The 22,380-nt window shown below is 36.6% G+C and overlaps 1 protein-coding gene across 4 annotated transcripts in view; it reads left to right on the top strand.

Moving 5' to 3' along the window:
- LOC108970907 (zinc finger protein 2) overlaps positions 1–22,380 on the top strand; it is a 196,398-nt gene that overhangs the window by 99,074 nt on the left and 74,944 nt on the right. For all 4 annotated transcript variants that reach the window (XR_001993510.1, XM_018936618.1, XM_018936617.1 and 1 more), the window contains one exon: positions 16,676–18,622. Coding sequence is in view for 3 of the 4 variants with exons in the window: in XM_018936618.1 (XP_018792163.1) it covers positions 16,676–18,622 (1,947 nt within the window). In the remaining variant the exon portion in view is untranslated. The remainder of the gene's footprint in view (positions 1–16,675; positions 18,623–22,380) is intronic.

Raw genomic sequence — 22,380 nt, 5'->3', positions numbered from 1 at the left:
TCTAGTGGAATGTAACATACATAATATGATATAATATAGATTTGTTATAATATCGGAGTCGATGGCCAAAGCTGCTCGCACTCCTCCTTATCATTAGTTTTAATAGACTGTATATTTTTCCTAATAAATGTAATGTTCTGCAATTTTCATTGAGTTGGCCCAAATACTGGCAGATAATAATCATAAAGTCACCATTGTCAAGAAAGGATTCTGTCTGATTCTGTCTTGCGTATCTCACATAATTACTGATATTTTCGATCAAGTCAACTATAGGTACATGGGTCCACATATTCGGTACCTATGGGCTTGAACATTTTTGGTTGGATTTTAACAATTTTTTGTCAATTTTGGCATACTTTATGGGAATTATTACCGCAAAGTTTTATTCCGTTTTATCAATTATCAATCAATCTTAATTTATATAGTGGCATAGAAATATTAAAAGAATACCACATACTAAATCTAGTCGAAACCGGTCTGTCGGATCCCGAGATATGGGATTTTGCCAAAAAGTAGGCGGTGCCACGCCTATTGTCAAATTTTCACACCGGCTACGATAGAGCCCCCTTATACCATCTATATACCACCTGTCTAGAATAATGATAAGAATTTCAGTATTTAATTTAAAAAAAAAAAATAAATAAATATAGCAGTATTAATTTTATGCAAGTGACCAACCTAATTCATCGCGCTTTTTTTAAAGGGGGAAAGATGGGGAAAATGTTTAAGCTTATACGTTAAGTAGAAACCTTGTAATTCAGTAAAGTTATAGCTCGACCTCCCCTGACACTATAACAAAAGCATGAATTTCAAAAAAATTTAAATTTTTTTTAGTTTTTTTTTATTATCCATTGTTTTCCAGAAAAAAAGAAAACAAAATAAGAATAACAACCAAAAATGGATAACACAAATTCAACAGCAAAAAACAATGCTTTATTAACACACGAAATGCTTTTATGGTCCATTTTTGTTCTAAACTAACACAAGTTGCTTCACAAAAATGCTATATCTCATTAACTAATAGTTATAATCTAATAGAAATTGGTATAGATGATATTACATAATAGTCCCACAGTAAAGCGCGAACGGGTCCTCTATTTATATAACAAAACATATTTTTATTGAGATCAAATTCAAATGTGAAATGGAATCACTTGAAAAATCACATTCCATACCTTTATCTTAGGTCATAATTGTACGGTTAGACAAAGCTTAAGTTTATTATTAGGTCTACAACTTTGCTTCCGTTGTTTTTTTTTTTGTAAATTTAAGGCTTCATTGTATAAAAACGGCCCAAAAGTATTTTCCTTTATTCCCTCAAAAAGCAATGCTTAATTAACACACAAAATGCTTTATGATCCATTTTTTTGTAAACTAATACAAGTTGCTTTACAAAAATTCTATAATGTTTTAATACCTAATAGAAATCATATTGATGGTAGTAGTAGAGTAATAGTATTATCTATGTATGTGTCAGCCTCAGTAAAGCATGGACGGGTCCCCAGCCGAACTTTTCTTGGAATTAAAAAGAAAAGCAAAATTTCCCGCAAATGACGAGAATTCGCCTCAAAAAGTGACATTTTCAGTTGAGAATAAGTTTGGGATGCAAACAGATCTCTACAAATATTTTGAAGGGTTAATGTTAACACAAATGTCCAAGATCGATATAAAACGATTTAATCGATCAGTGCTTGGCCCTATAGACATCTATTGTCATTCTAATAAAGGAATGCCTTCTAATAATTCTTCGTCTATACTTGCTCTTAAGTCTTATAAGTCGTTTTTCTATTTGGTAAAGTTTCCTTTTCATTCAGTTGTTCAAATATTGATACCAGTTCATCCTCTGGGCTTGATTTAGATTGTGGGAATCTTTTGCAAAGGCATCTTGGGTTCGATTTAGATAGTGGGTTCACCTTTTTTTGTGGACTTGTCAGAGCACAAAAGTTGATGCGTGCACCGTCTCAGTTCTTCGCCGTCGTATTTGAATAGCTCGGTCGGTAATCCACCGGCTCTTCCCAATTTTTCTTCTTCCGGCGGGTAATTGCTGTTAGAACCTCTTCATAGTCGGTCAACGGAATATCTATTCCATCGTCATCGATTGGGAAATCGGGTTCGCCACCTCCTCGCGTTGTACTTTCACTGCCGCTCAGCAGGCAGAAGGATCCCCTCCATAACTTCAGTATGCTCTGATCATCAGCAACCAGATCACCACTTTGTGTCCCACAAGAGTATGGGTCTTGAAACCTTCCGTTAGTTGCCGCATCTTTTCTTAGAACTTTCCAGTTCGCTTTCCTCTTCAACTTTCGGTACCTATTCCTCCCCGCTAGTGTTGCCTGTTTTTTTTTTCATTGCGACACAACAGTCCTCATCGTCCCAACTGTCGAAAGTAAGTAGTGATCCGAATCGAGGAGGACTTAATAGAGCGTACGCACGTTATATACTGGGCCAGACACTGGAGACATGTCATCCATCTATCACAACATGATCGATCTGGAGAAGTATTGACCAAATTTTGGCACAAAGGCATGCCGTTATTACAAAAATATTATTTCGAATTTCGAAACTAGAACTCAGGCTTCACACATATTTATTCACCCCCATTGTTTAATTTTTACATCGGCTCCCAAAAACCTCTTCCATGAAATTCTGGTTTTGAAATTTAATATTTTTGGCTAATTTACTTTATTCTTTAAGTTATCGCATTTTTAGTAATTATCAACATAACCGTTATATGAAGAGTGAGCGTAGTTATGATCAGATTTTCGTTAGAAGAAAAAACAATAATCGTAGCATATACAGAATCACAGCTTACAATATCTGAAATGCTCGATTTAATTTCTTGCGTAATTAGTCGAAGTACATTCAAAATAATAAACACGGTAACTATAAAGAGATTTGCGATGTTGATAAAAGAGCAATGAATTGATCGAATTGAATTTGAACAACTGCAGGTGTTAAGATGACATTGTTTTATAAAAATATGATTATAATAAATTCACGGATTCGTCGAACAACAAATGTTAAGTCATAAAGCTATATTATTACATAAAGTTTTGTCAAAACCTGAAAGTTTTTGCTCGGTTACATCCCATCCTTCTTTCTTCTTTAGTATTGTTTTGCTTTTCTGATTATTTTAAAAATAGTAATACTTATGATGTGAGATAAGTCTTATAGAGAAGACGTATGCCAAAGCTCAAGTTAATTAGTTAAGTAGAAATCGAGAAATTAAGATAAACTTTTTAGTTTTAAGAAAAAAGGGTTTAATGTTCGGGAGAAGATACGTCCAGTGTTAACCGATACAGCCACTTTGGAGGTCCTTCAAAAGAATCCTTCAGATTTTTACTACTTTTATAAGCAATTCAGAGATGGGATTTCTCCAGTACATCATGTTTTTTTTAAATCAACGGACATATACTAACTGAGTTTTGTGAAAAATATTTAAATGCATTAATAATAAACCCTTCATCACTTGAGAATTTTAGCTCTTCATAACTCTTCAAGCATACATACAGGGTTTGTCCAGAAAGTAAATAGGACTGATTTTCTTCCGCCACAACTGTATTTCGGAGGGTGCGCGCAACGATTGGATTCTGTAGAGGGCGTTCCCAGGTAACGAACGTCTGGTCAGTTGTCTTCGAGCACCTGGAGAGTCACGACAAACATTTACGCGCGACGTGTTTCTGTGAGTGGTTAAAGCTGAAAATGCAGCAGAGCAGAGGTACGTGATTAAATTCTGTTTGAAACTCGGTAAACAGCAACGTTGGATGTGGTCAAGCAGGCTTACCCAGGTGTTGCTTTAGCAAGAAGTGGTTTGTTTCGGTGGCACGAGATCTTTTTGGAGGGCTGGGAAGAGATCGCTGATGAATCAGCAAATCCAAAGTGAAAGCGATGCTCATTACCTTTTCTGACATCAAAGACATCGTTCACATGAATTTGTTTCCTAGATATACCGTCAACGCCAAGTTTTACGTTGAAGTCCTCTCGTTCAAAGTCCGACAAAGGGAACTTTTTGGACGCTTTTCTCTTATCCTTTACCCCAAAAAATGCCAGCAGTTCCCAATTCGATTGCGATATGGTTTCTTTCCTGGCTACGTGAGAGACTCCATAAAAACTGCCCAACACGTAACATGGTTATTTATACCCACACTATTGAATCGGAAATGAATAAAATGTATCTTCAACGTTTGTTTGACCGAGATGTTTAACAAATATTTTTATTTTGCTTTGTTATGTATACCATTTTTAAATACAGAATATAACGTAAAATAACTTGTTTTAAAATTATATCATTGTCCATAATAAATGTTAGTTCTGTTGTTTGTTATGTGTGTGGGTTTACATTTTTCACTAAAGTAACTATACGTTTTTATGCAAAAATGAAGTGAATAAGAGTGGATGGCTCTTAAAAAAACTGTTTAATTTAGAATAACATGAAACTATGTTTAACGCAATATTCCCAGTCTGTAGAGTTTATGGGTTTCTTTCTCTTTGTGCATATGTATGTGTCAAATGCAAACAACTCACCCTGATGTGATACTCCGCATTGACTGAGAGTGATGTTAGGCTTAAAAATTAGTATAATGCATATACAAGATTTACTCAATCAAGGAATGAATGATTACAGAACAAGTTAAAGGGTCGACGATGATGGCATGCGTTGATTAAAACTCTCATTTGAAACGATAAGTGATTATCATATAAATATGCTTAATTTGCATATAAATAATGCTTGCGTCCTACGTGTGTCATTGCAAATTATGACACATTACCGACGTACCGATAATTATCATAACGAGCTCGTGTAATGGAGCAAAAATTAACTGTAAAATGTACACTCATTAAGGCACATGGGGTTAATTCACTAATACACGTGAAGTCGAATGCCAGAGAATTGTTTACAAATCTGTATACGAATGAAATTTATATTCTCGAGTCCTTTTGTCATTGACACCAAATTACCAATGACATCCTTCATAAAATCTTTTAAGGAAAAATTACATTTGAAAATAATGATGGAAAAAATCAACAAAACGCTTCTCACTTATGCTGCCAGAGGCCAATTTTAATACTCCTTAAATGTTTGCAAGTAAGTATTACAAACATTAAATTTATAAAACTAATTAATTATTTTATTGTACGAGATTGAACAAACAATTTACAGACTTTTTTAGGCATGTGATTGATGACGAATTAAATACATTTTATATATACTACAATATATACAATATTACCGTCAAGAATTTAGCTTTATTATAAGGATTAAGTTTTGTCATAACGTTCATTATATCCTTCGACTACTTTTTGCAACAGTTAGCTGCGTCGATAAAGTGGATGCCAACCTTCCAGTCGACTTTAACACTTTCGGGACTTCGGGGAAAATGCATACTGCATGTTTAAGGCGTTTTTTCATAGAATGAACCAACTTTGGCAGCTCATATTTCAATGCGATCTTGTGCCACTCTTCGAGTATGGTAGACTTCAGTGCTGATCGAGTTTTCGGTTCCTTTTTGCCACTTTTTTCTTTAGGTGGGGCCACAAATTATCCAAGGGATTAGGTCGGAGCTCTGCGGTCGGGTATCAATGACCTCTCCACAGTTATAAAGAAGCCAAGTCCGCACCTTAACCTCTTTATGCTTTGGATATTTTTTATAATAAAATTGAAATATTGGCTTTTGGTTGTTAAAAAGGCAAATTTCGTTGTCCTTAATTTAAAATTTGTAACCGGAATTTGGAGGTACTGCGGTGCAATCATAGTATACTCTATGAGTTTCCTAAATTTCATTGTCGGAATGATGTTTTACTTCTCAAGCTCAGTTAACGCCATACTCTGCTTGGACCTCATCCCACTACTCTGCCGGATGATTGATTGGCTTATGACGTTCTTCTTCTTTACGGGCGTAGACACCACTTACGCGATTATAGCGGAGTTAACAATTTCCAGTCATTTCTTCTTCGCTATGTGGCCCCAATTTAATATTCCAAGCGCAGCCAGGTTTTTCTCCACTTGGTCCTTCCAACGGAGTGGAAGCTGGAGTGTTTTCGTCCATCCGGACAACATGACCTAGCCATCGTAGCCGCTGTCTTTTAATTCGCTGAACTATGTCAATCTATCGATTGCGATATCGGCCGTGGCCAAAGCGCTAAGGACCATAAATCTTTCGCATCATTATCATCGTCTAAGCCTCTGCACCATACAGCAGGACGTAAATAATGAGTGACTTATAAAGTTTACTTCTCAATTGCCTACTCAGTCTGAAGTAGTACCTGTTGGCAAGAGTTGTCCTGCGTTGATTTTCCAGACTGGCATTGTTGGTAGTGTTTAGACTGACTCCAAGGTAGACGAAATTATCTACAACTTCAAAATTATAACTGTCGACAGTGACGTGAGAGCCAAATCGCGCGTGCGTGACATTATAAATTGTTTTTGGTGATACAGAAAGCATTTCGAAAAATTTCACAACCAAATTAAGAGAAATTCAAAGGAAACATTTTAGTACGCATCGCGGAAAGACTATATAACGGTTAATTATCGTTTCTGTTTAAAACGTGAGCACACAGTCGAAAAAAGAATAGGTAAGGAGTTTCTAGACGGTGTGTAAATTTTGTGTTTGTTACTTTTTCGTTGCGCGTTAACTGATTTGTTTACTTTTTTATTGATATTAGCTCAGTAAATATTGTTTAATTAGTTTGCATAAAAAATTTATAAAATTTATAAAAGTCTGTTATTTCCTCATTTTAATATATAAAGTGTTTCTTGACAAACGGTATGTCCAAACAATATTAATTTTTATACCCTGAACAGGGTATATTAATTTTGTCACGAAGTTTGTAACACCCAGAAGAAAGCGTCGGAGACCCTATAAAGTATATATATAAATGGTCAGTATGTTGAGCTGATTCGATTTAGCCATGTCCGTCTGTCTGTCTGTCCGTCTGTCTGTATATATACGAACTAGTTCCTCAGTTTTTAAGATATCGTTTTGAAATTTTGCAAACGCCATTTTCTCTTCAAGAAGCTACTCATTTGTCGGAACTGCCGATATCGGACCACTATAACATATAGCTGCCATATAAACTGAACGATCGGAATCAAGTTCTTGTATGAAAAACTTTCACATTTGACAAGACATATTCACGAAATTTGGTATAGATAATTTTCTAAGGCCACAATGTAATCTCCGAAGAAATTGTTCAGATCGGCTCACTATAGCATATAGCTTCCATACAAACTGAACGATCGGAATCAAGTTCTTGTATGGAAAACTTTCACGTTTAACAAGATATATTCACGAAATTTGGTATAGATAATTTTCTAAGGCAACAATGTAATCTCCGAAGAAATTGTTCAGATCGGCTCACTATAGCATATAGCTTCCATACAAACTGAACATATAGTTACTAACATAAATGCACCTGTGAAGGGTATTTAGCTTCGGTTGCACGTTTTTTCTTGTTTTTATTATTTTTAAAGCGGTGTAACCCGCGGTTTTTTAGGTAAAATAAATTGTGTAATAACTGCAAAAAATAATGTATATTCACGTTTTCGGAATCAAAATATATTAAGGGGTCAGTAGGGTAATCTGGGCTGTTTTTTTGACATTTTTTTCATAGAAATTTTTGTTCTACAACAGAACTTTTTTTACATATGAGGTATATCGTGGAGTGTATAAACAAATTTTTTCAGAATTTTTTGATGACATCTGTCGGAGAAATAGCTGGGTGAATGAGATGCCTTTTTTCACTGGTTGACACGATTTATCATGTTTGGAACATCTGAAACACGAAAAGCCAATTTATTCTTAAAATATACGTGCAGGGTTATCGTCCCTACTAGAATTATGAAAAAATGTTCGTAAATATAATAGAACTTAACGTTTTTTTTTTTTAATTTTTTAATAAAAAATTATGAATCTAGTAGGGTAGCTATCGTCACTCGGCGTTTTGTGAACATTTAAAAAAAAAAGTAAACAAATCGGTTGAGTAGTTCGACCGGAATTATGTCCGCCAATTTAAAAAAGTGTGTGTTTGAGAAAAGCGCGTTTAAAGTTTGAGGTGTGCAATCGGAGCGCTTCGAACGTCGGGCGGTATTATTATTTTTGGCCCTATAAGAAACCTTCCAATGGTAAAGTGGGTTTCTATATTAATTCTTAGGGTATAAGGGAACATAAGATGCAAAAAAACAAAATGTTTTTAAAGATTATTAAGTAGGATTAGGACAGGAGAGGTTAAGATCAATTTTAAATTTTATGACTCATAGAACGGGAGTAGGTCGTAGAGAGCTAGAAATCATTATACTGCAGCACATCCCGGTAAACATCAATGCGGTACTTTTGTTTCCTGCTTTAAGCTTTTGCTTTTGCTCTCGATAGAGGCGAGCAACCCACGCACAATTTTTCGTGGAAGAACCAAGCAAATGCTGGCTACTTTTAGAGTTTGTTCTTGGCTTTTACTTAACTGAGCTCTTACAGTCTGGGCACGTCCAGGTTACGCATCAGTTAGTATACAGTTGCGTCATCAGTTGTCACCTGGAATTTGCTGTAATATTCTTCGGTGCAATGATAGCTATTTCGAACAATCACTATTATTAGCAAAGTTTTCTTGTAAACTCAGAAATTCCAAATTATAAGGTTATCTCCCAAGCTAACAACATTGCTAAATAGGCTGTCAAAGGTTATTTGATCGTTAACATCTGTCGGCATGCGACATTCGCCAAACTCGAGAAGCCTTGAGGCATGTGTGTATCTCGTCTGCCGCGGTATCTAGCTCGATAATCGGCAACGTCAGCCGGAAATGTCTTGCAAGCTGCGATCCAGTGCTTCAATCGCTCGCGTTTGCGACATTGTGCAATCGTCCCACATGATCAATGTGCATCATTACAATAGAGCACCCTGTCTACTCCTTTTGCTGATGATGCAAATGGGTATTTCTTCAATTGCAATATTCAGGGGGAGCTTGGGTAGTGCGTGAGCGGTTTTTCTACCACTAAATAAGGATGCGAATGTTTCAGAAGACGCATAAGAAAGCGAACTGTATCAGCAGCAAGTTTAGCTGGAAAGTTTGGTTTTCGTTCTGGTAATATGAAGACAGTAGACAGATTTTCTGTTCTTTGTGGAGCAGGCATACAATTGCTCAGCAATTGCTTCGATTAAATTATGTCATCGTTCGCCACTGTTATCCCAAGGTATCGGCGAGCAAAGGCTTCTGACAAGAGTTTTTATACATGTCCTACAATTGTTGTAGGTGCTCAGGCAATATTTATTTTATATCGGTGACGTTTTTCATTTGTAATATTTTGGCACTTCTGCATAGAGCAACGTCGGAGCTCATCTGGCTCAGGCAGAAGAATGGGATGAAGGTAGTAATAGGCTGTGTTGCAAATCGGTCTCGCAGGCTTACCTCGGTAAAATACATGAAATCTCCGTTTGATGTATGGGTAAGTCGAGTACTCTTCATGTCGCTTTATTGCTACTTACATATCAGGCGTACCGAAACATCTGTACCTCATCTTTTGGGACGACGGTGTTTGGCATTGATATTGATTTTTGCAGTCTTGCATTTTCCATGGCTCGAGCTCTTTATGAACTCTGTGAAAGATTTCATTTAGGTTTGCGAGTCATTATTAGGTTCAGAAAAAATGGCCTAATCCTAGGAATAAATATGAAATATAAATCTATCGAAATAGCTATAAAACTTCTGCCTATAATATTACCGCTACTAATAATTCTATCTAAATCAAATACATATGTAAATATATGCAAAATTGATTTTCTCTTTAACTTGTGTTCTGCTAAAAGCAAAAATATTTTGTATACATAAGTATGTTCTTGTATGTATGTAATTACTTTATGGTTTAGCAGGAAGAAAAGTCATACCCGTACCGTATTCACAGTAGCTTTATTTATAATGAAGTAAGTCGTAATTTATGTATAAAATAGAGGCATATACATATGTATGTGAAAAATGAACTATTTATGTATATTCTTACGGGTACCACAAAAACATATCAGTAGTAAAAATGGAGATACAAATTTTAAGGTAAGTACAGTTATGAATAAAGGTTTAAGACAACAGAAATAAGTAGTATTTTTTTTTATTTATACCAAAATGTCCAATGAAACTTAATTATCAAATGCGAAATAAAAAATAAGAAGAGATGCATGCTTTAAATATAAAAATAGAGTTACGAAGCTATGGCTAAAGCAACGCCATAAATATGCAAATTGTAAATTTATGAAAAATATCAATTTTGGGGCGAAGAATTCCTGTGCTAAAATTAAACTTGGACGGACCAGATAGTCCACGATAAATATTGAGGGGCTTTGAAACGAACACGGGAGGCTACAGCATGCCGTTCCTGGTGCGTTCATTGTGGTGGATCACACATGATATGGACCGAATCTTCATCGAAGGCAAGTCCAAAATATGCTTTGTACGAGGCAAATTTAATGGTTAAAAAGTGTGATTTGTTGGAAAACGAACTGATAGTAATTTGCATGCCGATGATTTGCAATGCAATGATTCATATAGCCAAACCGATAAAGGCGTTATTTAGCTCTCGGAAAATTGTATTGCGATAGAAGACCTATGAGGAATTCTTTCACGCAAAAATGATGCATTTTTCAAGCAATATGATACCCTTAAGCAACTTTTCTTTCTTCTTTTACTGGCGTGGAAACCACTTATGCGATTACAGACAATTGGATATTACACGCGAAACCAGGTCCTTCTCCACCTGGTCCCTCGAACGGAGTGAAGGTCTTTTTCTTCCTCTGCTTAACGCGGCGGTACTACGTCGAATACGAACGCGCAAAGGACCGTAAACCGCAAAAACTTTTTTCTTGAAAACTCGCAAAGTTTACTCATCAGATGTCCATTCCTCTGCACCATATAGCAGGACGGGAATGATGAGAGTTTATAGAGTTTTATTTTTGTTCATCGAGAGAGGATTTTACTTCTCAATTGGCTACTTAGTCCGAAGTAGCACCTGTTGGCAAGAGATCCAACGCAGGATTGTCGAGGCTGACGTTGTTGTTGGTGGTTCCTAGATAGACGAAATTATCTGAAACTTCTGAAACTTCAAAGTTATGACTGTGAACAGTGACGAGGTTGCTTACTCGCGATTTCGACGACTTAGCCTACTTAGTCCGAAGTCGCACCTGTTAGCAAGAGATATCCTGCGTTGGATTTCGAGGCTGACGTTGTTGTTGGTGTTGATGCTGGTTCCTACGAAATTTCTATAACTTCAAAGTTATGACTGTCAACAGTGACGAGGGTACTTATTCTCGATTTCGACGACTTTCTGTTTGATGACAGGAGATATTTCGTCTTGTCCTTCTAAAACCACACTGACAAGGCCCAGTCAATTTGTTGACGGTGGGCTTCAGACACACACTGAGCTCGATAAGACCGATTCGATATTCGATATTTAGAAGGCTTATCCCACGGTAATTGGCGCAGATTGTGGGGTCTCCTTTTTTGTGGATTGGGCAGAGCACACTTAAATTACCATATTCTACAAAGAAGATAATGCATGCTCCTTATCAGTTATCCGTCGTTGTGCTTGAATAGCTCGGCCGGCAATCTATCGGCCCCGCCACCTTGTTGTTCTTCAGGTAGGTAATTGCTATTCAAACTTCTTCCTGGACGAGCAATGGAACATCTGCTTCATCGATTGGGGAATCGGTTTATACTTTCACTGCCCTTCAGCAGGGCGGAGAAGTATTATCTACATAGCTTTAGTAAGCTATGGACATCGGTTACTAGATCACTACTCGAGGTTCTACAAGAGTATGCTCCGGTCTTGAAACCTTCTCTTTGTCGCCGTATTTTTTCGAAGAATCTTCGAGCATTACCCCGGTCGGCCAGCTTGTCAAGCTCTGCATACTCACCTCACTCTGTTTTTGTCTGCAAATGCGTTTCGCTTCCCTCTTCAGCTCTCGGAATCTATCCCATCCCGCACGTGCTGTGATTGATCCTGACTGTGCGAGGTAGGCAGTCTGTTTACTCCCCGCTGTGATACGGCACTCTTCGTCTTACCGACTGTTCATTTGCATTTTCCGAAAACCAATGGTTTCGGTTGCAGCTGTGCGTAAAGAGCTTGAAATGACGTCCCACAGTTCCCTTGTAATGAGTTGCTGATGATTGCTCTCAGAAAGCAGGAACGCAAGTCGAGTAGAAAATCGTTCGGCTGTCAGTTGTGATTACAGCTTTTCGACGTCGAACCTTCCTTGTTTTTGTTGACGCGGAGGGTGCGTATCGCGCCTGCAACAAGATAGTGGTTCGAGCCTATGTTAGGACCTCGGAATGTACGCACGTCTAAAACAGTGTAGACGGTGTTTCGTCTAACATAACAAGAAGAATCTGGTTGGTGTGTTTTCGACCCGGGGATAGCCAGGTAGGTTGATGAATTGTTCTATACTGGAATTTAGTACTGCAGATAACCATATTTCGGGCCCCGGCGAAGTCGATCAGCCTCAAACCATTTGAGGATGTTTCCTCATTAAGGCTTAATTTACCGACTGTTGTGCCAAATATACCTTCTTTGCCCACCCTAGCGTTAAAGTCGCCAAAAATGATTTTGACATCGTAGCAGCTCACACATACGGATTGTGGCTAGCCGTTCATTCACCGGGTGAATGACAGTACTCGATGACGGAATCTCTCTCCTCCACGAATCCCATACCGAATTTGCGCTAGTTAAGGAAGGTATTCCTTATAATAGTAACAACATCAAAACAACCTTTTGTTTCAGTAAAAAGAATGCACTAAAACAACCTTTAGTTGGAACAAGTGAAATGCACTATCGCTACTACAAAAAATCCTAAACAAACAAGTATCAGAACAACAATGAGTTTGAATACCACAACAACATTATCTTAAAACAAAGCAAATGTATCTGTATCTAAGCAACCAATATATATGTAAACCAACCTAAACAAACAATATAATCTGCATCTAAACAAACTATCAACTAATAATAAGTAAACATACTAGTTAGTATAAATGGAAGTAAGAACCATGTAATAAGTTAGTCTTAAGATTATAAATAAAGAGTATACATTTCGGTGCATCTCAAAATATATTCTTTTGAATCAGTTTTACTTCTGGTAAAAATTAACTCGCTCCTTTATATGGCCACTGTAGTAAATGCCACAAGGACCCACTCGCCTCAGTCCTTATCCCGTCCATAGCATCGGTGATGTCAGCATTCAGTTTAACAAGGACATCAACCACCTGGGCAGCGGCATCTTCCCAATTAAGGGAACGGACATTCGAGGTGCATGCCCTTAAATCGTCGCGTCGTCATGGTCGTCATCAAAAGTGAGTTATGTCATCTGCTTTTTATTTTTCATTGGGTGCGTGTTTTACGCAGTGGGTCCCAAACCCAGCGTACAACCCTGTCTAGGGGATATTTCGGCCTTTTACTTGAGCTCGCCTTCAAACGGATGTTCTTTGGCTACCCAGAGGATACTTGATCTAAGACCGAAAGTCCTGAGATGCTTGAACCATATACATATGTATTATATAATCGTTTCTGGCCACTCCCAAGTGAATGGCAATCAAAGAACTTTTGGCACATACGTGAACTTCTACACATCACTCCATCCTTCATGAACTCTGGGGTTCACATATTCAATAGGTTTGATATTGAACAATTACGGCCCGATTTTTACAAATTTTTCGACAGTTTTTTCTCGATATATAAATTAGTGCTAGATTTGTGTTCTGGAAAGTAAAGTAATCATATGGAATTTAAAATTGAACGATATAGAAGTAAGTGTGATGTTATATACTGAATATGGTTGGTATCGGTCGAGTATATTCCACGACATGGTTTTTCACCTAAATGTAGGCGATGTACGATAAATCTTAGTAATTTTTACCAAAAGGTTGTCATCCAATTTCACTTTTTTTTACACTATAGTAAGTAGGGTTGATAACATTTTATTTTGCGTAAATTTTGATAATATACTTAATTGATTTGGAAAGTATATACATCAAAGTTATTAGGGTCACGCATTTTTTTCCTCCCTAATGTGATTTTTTGTGTCCAATTTAAGTTTCTTCTTAATTTATGTCTTAGTTATGGCCCTTTATAGTTTTTCTATTAATGTCGTTTTTTGGGCGGGGCAGTTGTTTGATTACGTTTATCTACAATATCAAACTTCTTATGATGCCAGGGAACATGTCTACAAAGTTTCATCGAGATATTTTTACTACTCAAGTTACAACTTGCCCGGACAGACAGATAGACAGACTGTCATTTAAATAGTTACAACAAAATAAACTACTTTTGCGTATTGTAGAATACAAATTCTCTGTGTAAAAATTGCAGAGTCAGGCTATTGTATAAGGTGATAAGTTTTTTGCGCTTAAGCTTTTTTCATTTACTCATATCTTTCCATATGAAAATTTGTATATTTGTTGATTGATGCCTCAACAGGTCTGAACACTCGTTTTCAAACAAGAATTTTGTTATACGAGTATGTGGATAGGGCAAAGTTTCTACCCAATAACCAATACATGTTTCCGAATTTTATTTCTAATTCTTTTATTTTTTTTCGTTTTGTCATGCGCACTCCATCGAAGTTTTGTGTCCCGAATCATGCCTAGGTATTGCGCATTATTGCGATATGGTATTTGCACACCATTTTGTTAACTTTTTTCGCCATTAGCTGTCCATTCAAATACTTTGTTTAAATGTTCTTGCAATCTTGCAATTGACGCAGTTTGTGTTTTGCCGACAGACAAAAGCGCAGTATCGTAAAGATCGCATGTAAAAAGTAGGTTATGGATGGGTCCTAATACACTATCATGAGATACACTCGCTTTAATTTCCTTTAAATCATAGTACATATTGACATGTTTAATAAAAAAAAAACGGTCGGAAAGGTAAGGTTTTAAAATATTGTAATATTATTTTGGTAAAAGCATCTAAATTTTGTTTAAGAGCCATGGCAAACTTTTCCACAGACTTTAGCAACGTCGACGGCCCAGCAAACTTTTTTCTTTAAAGGCATTTTTCAATGACTCAAGATATTATATGAACTTGGTCAATAGCGGAGTGATTTTTGAAAACTCTCTTCAATTATGTTGTTAAAATGCATAGCAAGCAGTTTTTCCAAAAGTTATGAAAGTATTTGCTGAAGAGATATGTATATGCCGATACGAAGTAATGTACAAAAATTTGCTTTCTCTACATCGATTTTGGTTAACTTTATATAATCATCAGAGTCTGATGTATTGTTTTTATATGTATTATTATTTAGAATAAATCCTGTTTTTTGGTAATTACAGTCACTCGAATTATTATTGGCGGAGGTCGTGAAATTTTCTTTTCTTTTTGATTTCTTGCGACTATTTTTATGATTTTTGATGTTGCTGGAACCACAAGCTGAGAAGTTCAGCTTTCCTTTTTCCACTGGCTTTTTTTTTTCAAGATCCAATCTGTTTTGCGGGCAAGCTCTTCCTCATATATTGCATAGATTGCATAACAAATAAACTAAACTTAAAAATTATTGTATTTATTTCTATCACACTTTAATCTCTCCACTGGGTTCCAGGATTGCCAGGGAAAAAAAGTTTTAAGTGATGGATAGAACCGTAAGGTGAACAAAACTATTATACCCTATAGCAACATGTGTACAATGTACAAGCTTGTGTATTAAATAATATGTTTGGGCTGCAATACACCATTGTCTATCATTTAGAATAGTTTGTACCATTTCACAAATGAAATAAATAAATATGTAATTACAATCAAGAAGCATTTCGCCTGCTTGGTCCTAACATCCATATTTATGACGTTTACTCTTATTGCATAATATATCCCACTGAAAATAAAAGGGAAAAATTACGATCTCAGCGGTATATTTCTTAACACAGCATTAATATGATAACTATAGAACTTGCATTTGTTAGATTGAAACTGATATTGCAAAATACCTAGTAAGCGAAGCTATATTCTTGTAGGCCTTGTCGAGTAGAGTGAGGCTCCAATTTCAAACCACCGCTTACCTTAGTTAATTATCAGCCGATAATTAATTATTTAGGAACGGCTTAAGAAAGAAGGAACTCGGATCTGTCTAATCGGAGGTGTTTCACAATCACAAAATTTGATTCTCGTTCTGCACGACAAGACGTCCAAGAAAAATAACCTCATACCCTGGATACTGGGACTTTATTAATTTTTATAGCACTGTGTTTTATACATATAAGTATTTTATTAATATGATATCGGATACGATTCCAATAATTAATTCACGCTTTCAACGAATATTTATTTAATTTGAAATTTGTTTTAAGATAAAATTTTAACAACACCGGAAAATATAGCCTCGCATCTGATACCAAAAGTGGGGGATATACATACAATATTCGGTTGCATATAAACTTTATCTTTTCTTATCCTTTGAACTGCGAAGCTTTTAGGTTGATTCGATTATCACTTTTTGTAATCTCATCAGCAAAATGAGAAAAAGTCAGAGAGAATAAACGCCTAGATTTTTAAAATATCAAAATAGTTTAAGTGGCAAATTTATTTGCATGCATATACAAGTATAAATATATAAAATGGCTGCTTCCGAATATATGAGTAACATAACAAAAGAACATACTTCTTTTTGAAACGAAATAAAAACTTGCTTTTCATTTCTGACTTTTTTCTTTTCCACAGGTCAACAGCATCCTCGTCTAGCACGCGGCGAGTCATATTCTTGTGGATACAAACCGTATCGGTGTGAAATTTGTAATTACTCGACAACGACAAAAGGCAATCTTTCTATTCATATGCAGTCAGATAAGCATTTGAATAATATGCAGGAGTTGAATAGTTCACAAAGTATGTTAGCAGCCGCCGTCGCTGCTGCTAATAGTGGAAAAGCGGATGTTGCATCCAAAATGTTGATGTCCAACAATGCTGCAGCTGCTACTCAACAACAACAGCAACAGCAGGCACTGCCGCAGTCTCAGCAGCAACAACCACATTCTACGCTTGTCGCCAGTTCTTCCATGATCAGTAGTGGAGGTCCTTCTTTGAACGCTGGTGGTCGCTCCAGTGTTGATGGCATTGGAACTAATTGCAGCATGCTCAATAAAAATAAGCCGTCCTTTCGTTGCGACATTTGCAGTTATGAAACATCTGTGGCACGTAATCTTCGTATACATATGACCAGCGAAAAGCATACGCATAATATGGCCGCACTGCAAAATAATATCAAGCACATACAAGCCTACAGCTTTTTACAACAGCATCAGCAAGTAATGGCCGCACATCAGCAACAACAATTGGCAGCAGCAACACAGGTGCCACAATCACAATTACCAGCACTGGCCAGTGGTGCAGCCAATAGTTTTTTGCCTGAAATCGCTTTAGCTGATTTAGCTTATAATCAAGCGATCATGATACAATTGCTGCAGCACAACTCTGTTAATCAACAACAGCAGCAATATGACTCTGCTGCCAAAATGCAAATAAAAACTTCACCATGTTCCTCACCGCGTTCCATGCAAATAGAGCAGCAGTCAACAGTTATTCAGCAACAACAGCAACTCCAACAATTACGTCATCATTTGCAGCAGTCTTATTCACCTAACAATAATTCATCATTATTACCTTCGGCGGATCCGTTCAGCACTAGCGATGCACATTTTTCTTCCAACGTTAGTGCTAGCTGCAGCAACGATGAAATGTTGGAGCCACCCATAAATGCCGATCCATGTCCAAAAAGCGTCTATAGTTGTTTAGTATGCGGGGTGTACGGAACAAATAGTTTAGACGAATTAAACCAACATTTGTTAATTGATCGCTCACGTAGCTGCAAGAAGCAGCAATCAACACCAATAAGTACAGTCAAAAGCAGTTGCACTGAGAAAGCTAATGTAACTAATAGCAATGAAGTGATGGTGATTCTAAACAACAATTACATTTGCCGATTGTGCAACTATAAGACTAATTTAAAGGCAAACTTTCAGCTGCACAGCAAAACGGACAAACATCTACAAAAATTGAACTATATAAATCATGTACATGAAGGCGGTATACAAAACGAATACAAGCTAAAACATTTACACCTAGCTTCCAACACAGTACAACTTAAATGTAACTGTTGTGATTTCTACACAAATTCCATCCAAAAGCTGTCATTGCACACACAGCATATGCGTCATGATACAATGCGAACAATTTTCCAACATTTACTACATATCATGGAACAGCAAAATTTTGAGCGAAACAAAACCGAACAAATGCAACCATACTCTAAAACTCATTCACTTAAAGATGCAGTTGAAATTGTTCCAAGTATTCGTGAGTCGCATAGTGTTATGCCTGTTCATGAAAATGATGGAAGTCACACCAACCGTAGCAGCAGCATTGTAGTGGAAGACACGCCCGAGTCGATGCAAAAATCTTTAACATGCCAATTGTGTGGTTTTAACACGTTCACGTTGCTTAATATGATCCAACACGTAAAAAGTATGCGTCATATGCAAATAGAACAGTTTGTAAATCTACAACGACGCAGCGAGCAACTTGATCCTCCTAGTCTAGATGACATTTTCAAGGTGGTAGAACGCCCTACACTACAGTCTTTGGCACTAACAGTTGCTGAAAGACAAGAAGGTAAGCACTTTATTAAACGTTAAATAAAATGTTGTGCCTGAACATTAAATGATTTTCGTTCTTATATCTTTTAAAAGTAAGTCCTAAATTTAACATAAAATTTGATTGGTTAAAAGGGAGGAGCACGAGCGCCAGACCGCAGGTGGCCGGCGAATCCCCTTTTCCAATTTTCTGAAAGTGGGATATAAAAGGTACATGCCCTGTGATGGCCATATTATATTTATAAGTTCCTTTATTCTCCAGAAACATATGCTTTTTGGACTGTTCTACAAAACCCTTCCCCAAAGCCTTATGCCCTGTGTTGCAAGTGTACACAGACCTGAGGTGTGCCATAAGGGTCCATTGCTTCAAGCCCTTGAAGGAGCCCCAAGCGATTATACCATGATGATATGAACAGAGTTACCTACCTAACTGTTTTTCATGCAGAATTAGTTGCTTTAAGGTGCTACTTAGTGATCCGAATTGCAGCTTCTTTCAAAAATGATGAGAATTTCCGCCGACAACATTACTCCAATGCTATCGTTAATTTCGCAAACTATGTACTCAAAGTTAGTCAAAGAGTGTCTTTCAGTAAGTTAAGAATCAAGGTACTTTATTGTCGGACTCGTTTAGATACCTGGTCACACAGGAATCGTTGGAATCAGAGGACACCCTTACCCAGCTCACATCGGAGTGAGAAACAATAGGATCTCCGTTGTCATTTTACTTTCAAGCACCGGACTGCGAACTCCTTTGGCCTTGAATAAAACGCAGGATATATTCTGAACTACTAGCTTTAATCCATCCTGCTGCAGTTCTTACCGGTCATTGTCCATTCACATTAATGACATTGGCAGTTTCTTGGTGCAAAATGACGTGTGCATATAGCCAGACGGACATATTTAGAATAACCGGCTCGCTTCGATACAGTAACCAATTACATTTTGTGAAAAAGGTACTCGAAAATTGTAAATATAACGCAAAATATTAATTATTCGTCAATATTTGTTTTGACGCCTTCCAAGTAATCCCCACCAGATGTAATACACTTATGCCACCGATTTTTCCAGTCCTCGAAACAGTTGAAGAGGTCGAAAGTCGTCCAGAACAAGGCATGTCTTCAACGACCTCTCGACCTTCTTTGTGTTTTTTATTTTTTGTTTGGCTTGTGTTTTTGATAAAACTCAATCACCGTAAGCCTTTCCCAACATTCGCATCGAATCCCAGCACGAAATTTGGTTAGAAATACAAAATTTGCAACCTGACATATTAATTAAGGACCGCCCTACAAACTTTGCAAAAAAAAAATTTTTTTGGAAATATCATTTACCCGGATAGTTTAATTACAATTCCCGGTGATTTTTTCCCAATCATATAAATATGTATTTAATAGGGTCTGTGAGGTTCCTTCTGGATATTACAAACTTCATGGCAAACTTAATATACTTTGTTCAGGATAAATAATCATTTTCATACTCTCAGAATATGTTGCACAGGGTGTCCTAGTTTTGTTTACTTAACGGTAGTTTGTAAGACCTATACATATATTTATGTGTAAAAAAATGATTATGATTATGAGACGAGTTGAATTCCTTTCGAGATATCTTGATGAAATTTGGTAAACGTTTCCTTTAGCACTTTGAAGTGGTTGGTGTTATACATAATGGGTGTCAATTCCAAACATTGTGACTTCTAAATATAAAAGGGGCTATAAATAAGACAAAAAATAAGTTGAGTCGCAATAGGGTGTTTCATCTTTTGGTCATAATATTTTAGATAATACTGGTATCGCCCCTGAAACATATATATGTCACAAGCTATACAAAATGTGTTCTAAAGTAAAGAGGATTTTTTAAATCTAGCACCTGCTAGTGACTCCATCTATATGTCGACAGATACGTTAGAATCTGCTATCTTTATTGATTGTCAAGTGAGAATTCCATGACATTTCATTGATTGGAAGTGAAATTATTGCATTTTAAGTGTCAGTATGTTTGTGTTATGAGTGCGAAAATGAGTTTCGAACAAAGAGCCAACATTAAATTTTGTTTTAAAATTGGTAAAACTTTTACTGAAACGATTCAATTGATGAAACAAGTTTATGGCTATGATTGTTTATCCCGTAGCGGAGTGTACGAGTGGTTTCAGCCTTTTCAAAGTGGTTGTAAGAACATAAATGGCGATCAACATGTGGGCCAATCAAAATCCGTGATCACAGAAAATTCCATCAGAACTGTGCGTGAATTCATCAAAAATCAGCAGAAATCGTTTGATTGTTCCGCACACATTGACTGACGACCAAAAGTTGCTCAGAATCCAATATTCGAAGGACATCATTAAATAGGTAAAAAGGAACAAAAACTTTCTTTACAAAATTGTGACTTGTGACGAAACGTGGTGTTTCCAATAACATCTCGAAACGAAACATCAGAGTGCTGAATGGAAGGCACCGGATGAGCCAAGACCCAATAAATCGCTCATGGAGAAGTCAAAAGTGAAGACAATGCTGATTTGTTTTTATGATTCTAAGGGTATTGTCCACAAAGAATTTGTTCCACCCGGCCAACACGTTAATGCGGTATTCTACCTTGGAGGTTTGAAGCATTTGGTGCACCGTATTCGGTTCGAATATCGCGAAGATGAAAGTTGGCGTTTGTTGCACGATCACCGCTTGTGACCGATTATTTGACCAAAAATCACATTTTAACCATTAACCACTCCCCATATTCACCTGATATGGCACTGTGCGACTTCTTTCTTTTCGGAAAAATGCATTTGCCCATTAAAGGAAAGAGTTATGCTGACGTAGAGACCATTCAAAAGGCTTGCACCGGCATACTGGTGGCCATACCGCCCACGAACTAAAACACTCGTTCAATATGCTTTTGGACCGTGCAAAAAGCTGTATGGAAGCAGAAGACTATTTTGAATAAAATAAATTGATTGAAATTTGGCTAAGAAACCATTTGTTCTTTTTGCTTTGGAAAGTACCTTGTACAAGTATACTATATTAACTAAATTCGTTTTTCTTTTTCGTTTGTTTTGTTTAGTAAATTTTTGACAGTTGTTTTGCTTGAACCCTTTTTGGTTCGTCCTTGATTTTTCTGCTAGAACCAGATCTGCTCCAGATATCCTAACTTGTAGCGAATCCTGGGCTCATGATTATGACGTGGAAACCAAATCTTGTAATGTAAGCACAATAAAAGAACAAAAATTGGTTTCTGTGCCATACGCACGCAGAGTTGCTTGGCCAAAAACCAGACATTAATTATGTCTTTGGATTATCACCAGGATCGAAATATAGGAGAGGTATATACATTCCAATAAATCTCTCTCAAACTAGTTGTTAAAGCTAACGCTTTTCCAAAAAACCAAAGTTTTAGGAAAAATTGCGAATTATTTCATGACCATTTCCTTTTACCTCGACTTACTGGACCTAGCAATGATTCCTTCTTAAAAATACTCTTTCCACTCAAACTTCTGAAAACTTTGTCTATTCGACCAATTCAGCCGTGGGGTACTTTTACTGCAATTCGACATATATGGCATATCTATATACATAAAAGAAAGTAGTGTAATCTATATAAAAAAGAAAATATTATTATTATACAGGCTATTAAACCTAATGAAAAGGAGGAGTGCGAGCAGCTTTGGCCATCGACTCCGATATTATAACAAATCTATATTATATCATATTATGTATGTTACATTSCACTAGAAAATTATAAATACATGTAATATTTTCAAAAGATGGTGTTTTTAACAGTGTTTGATATTGA

The sequence above is a fragment of the Bactrocera latifrons genome, unplaced genomic scaffold, assembly GCF_001853355.1.
Source record: "Bactrocera latifrons isolate USDA-ARS-PBARC rearing strain unplaced genomic scaffold, ASM185335v1 scaffold_315, whole genome shotgun sequence".
In the NCBI taxonomy this organism is placed as follows: domain Eukaryota; kingdom Metazoa; phylum Arthropoda; class Insecta; order Diptera; family Tephritidae; genus Bactrocera; species Bactrocera latifrons.
This window is presented reverse-complemented; position numbering and strand designations above follow the sequence as displayed.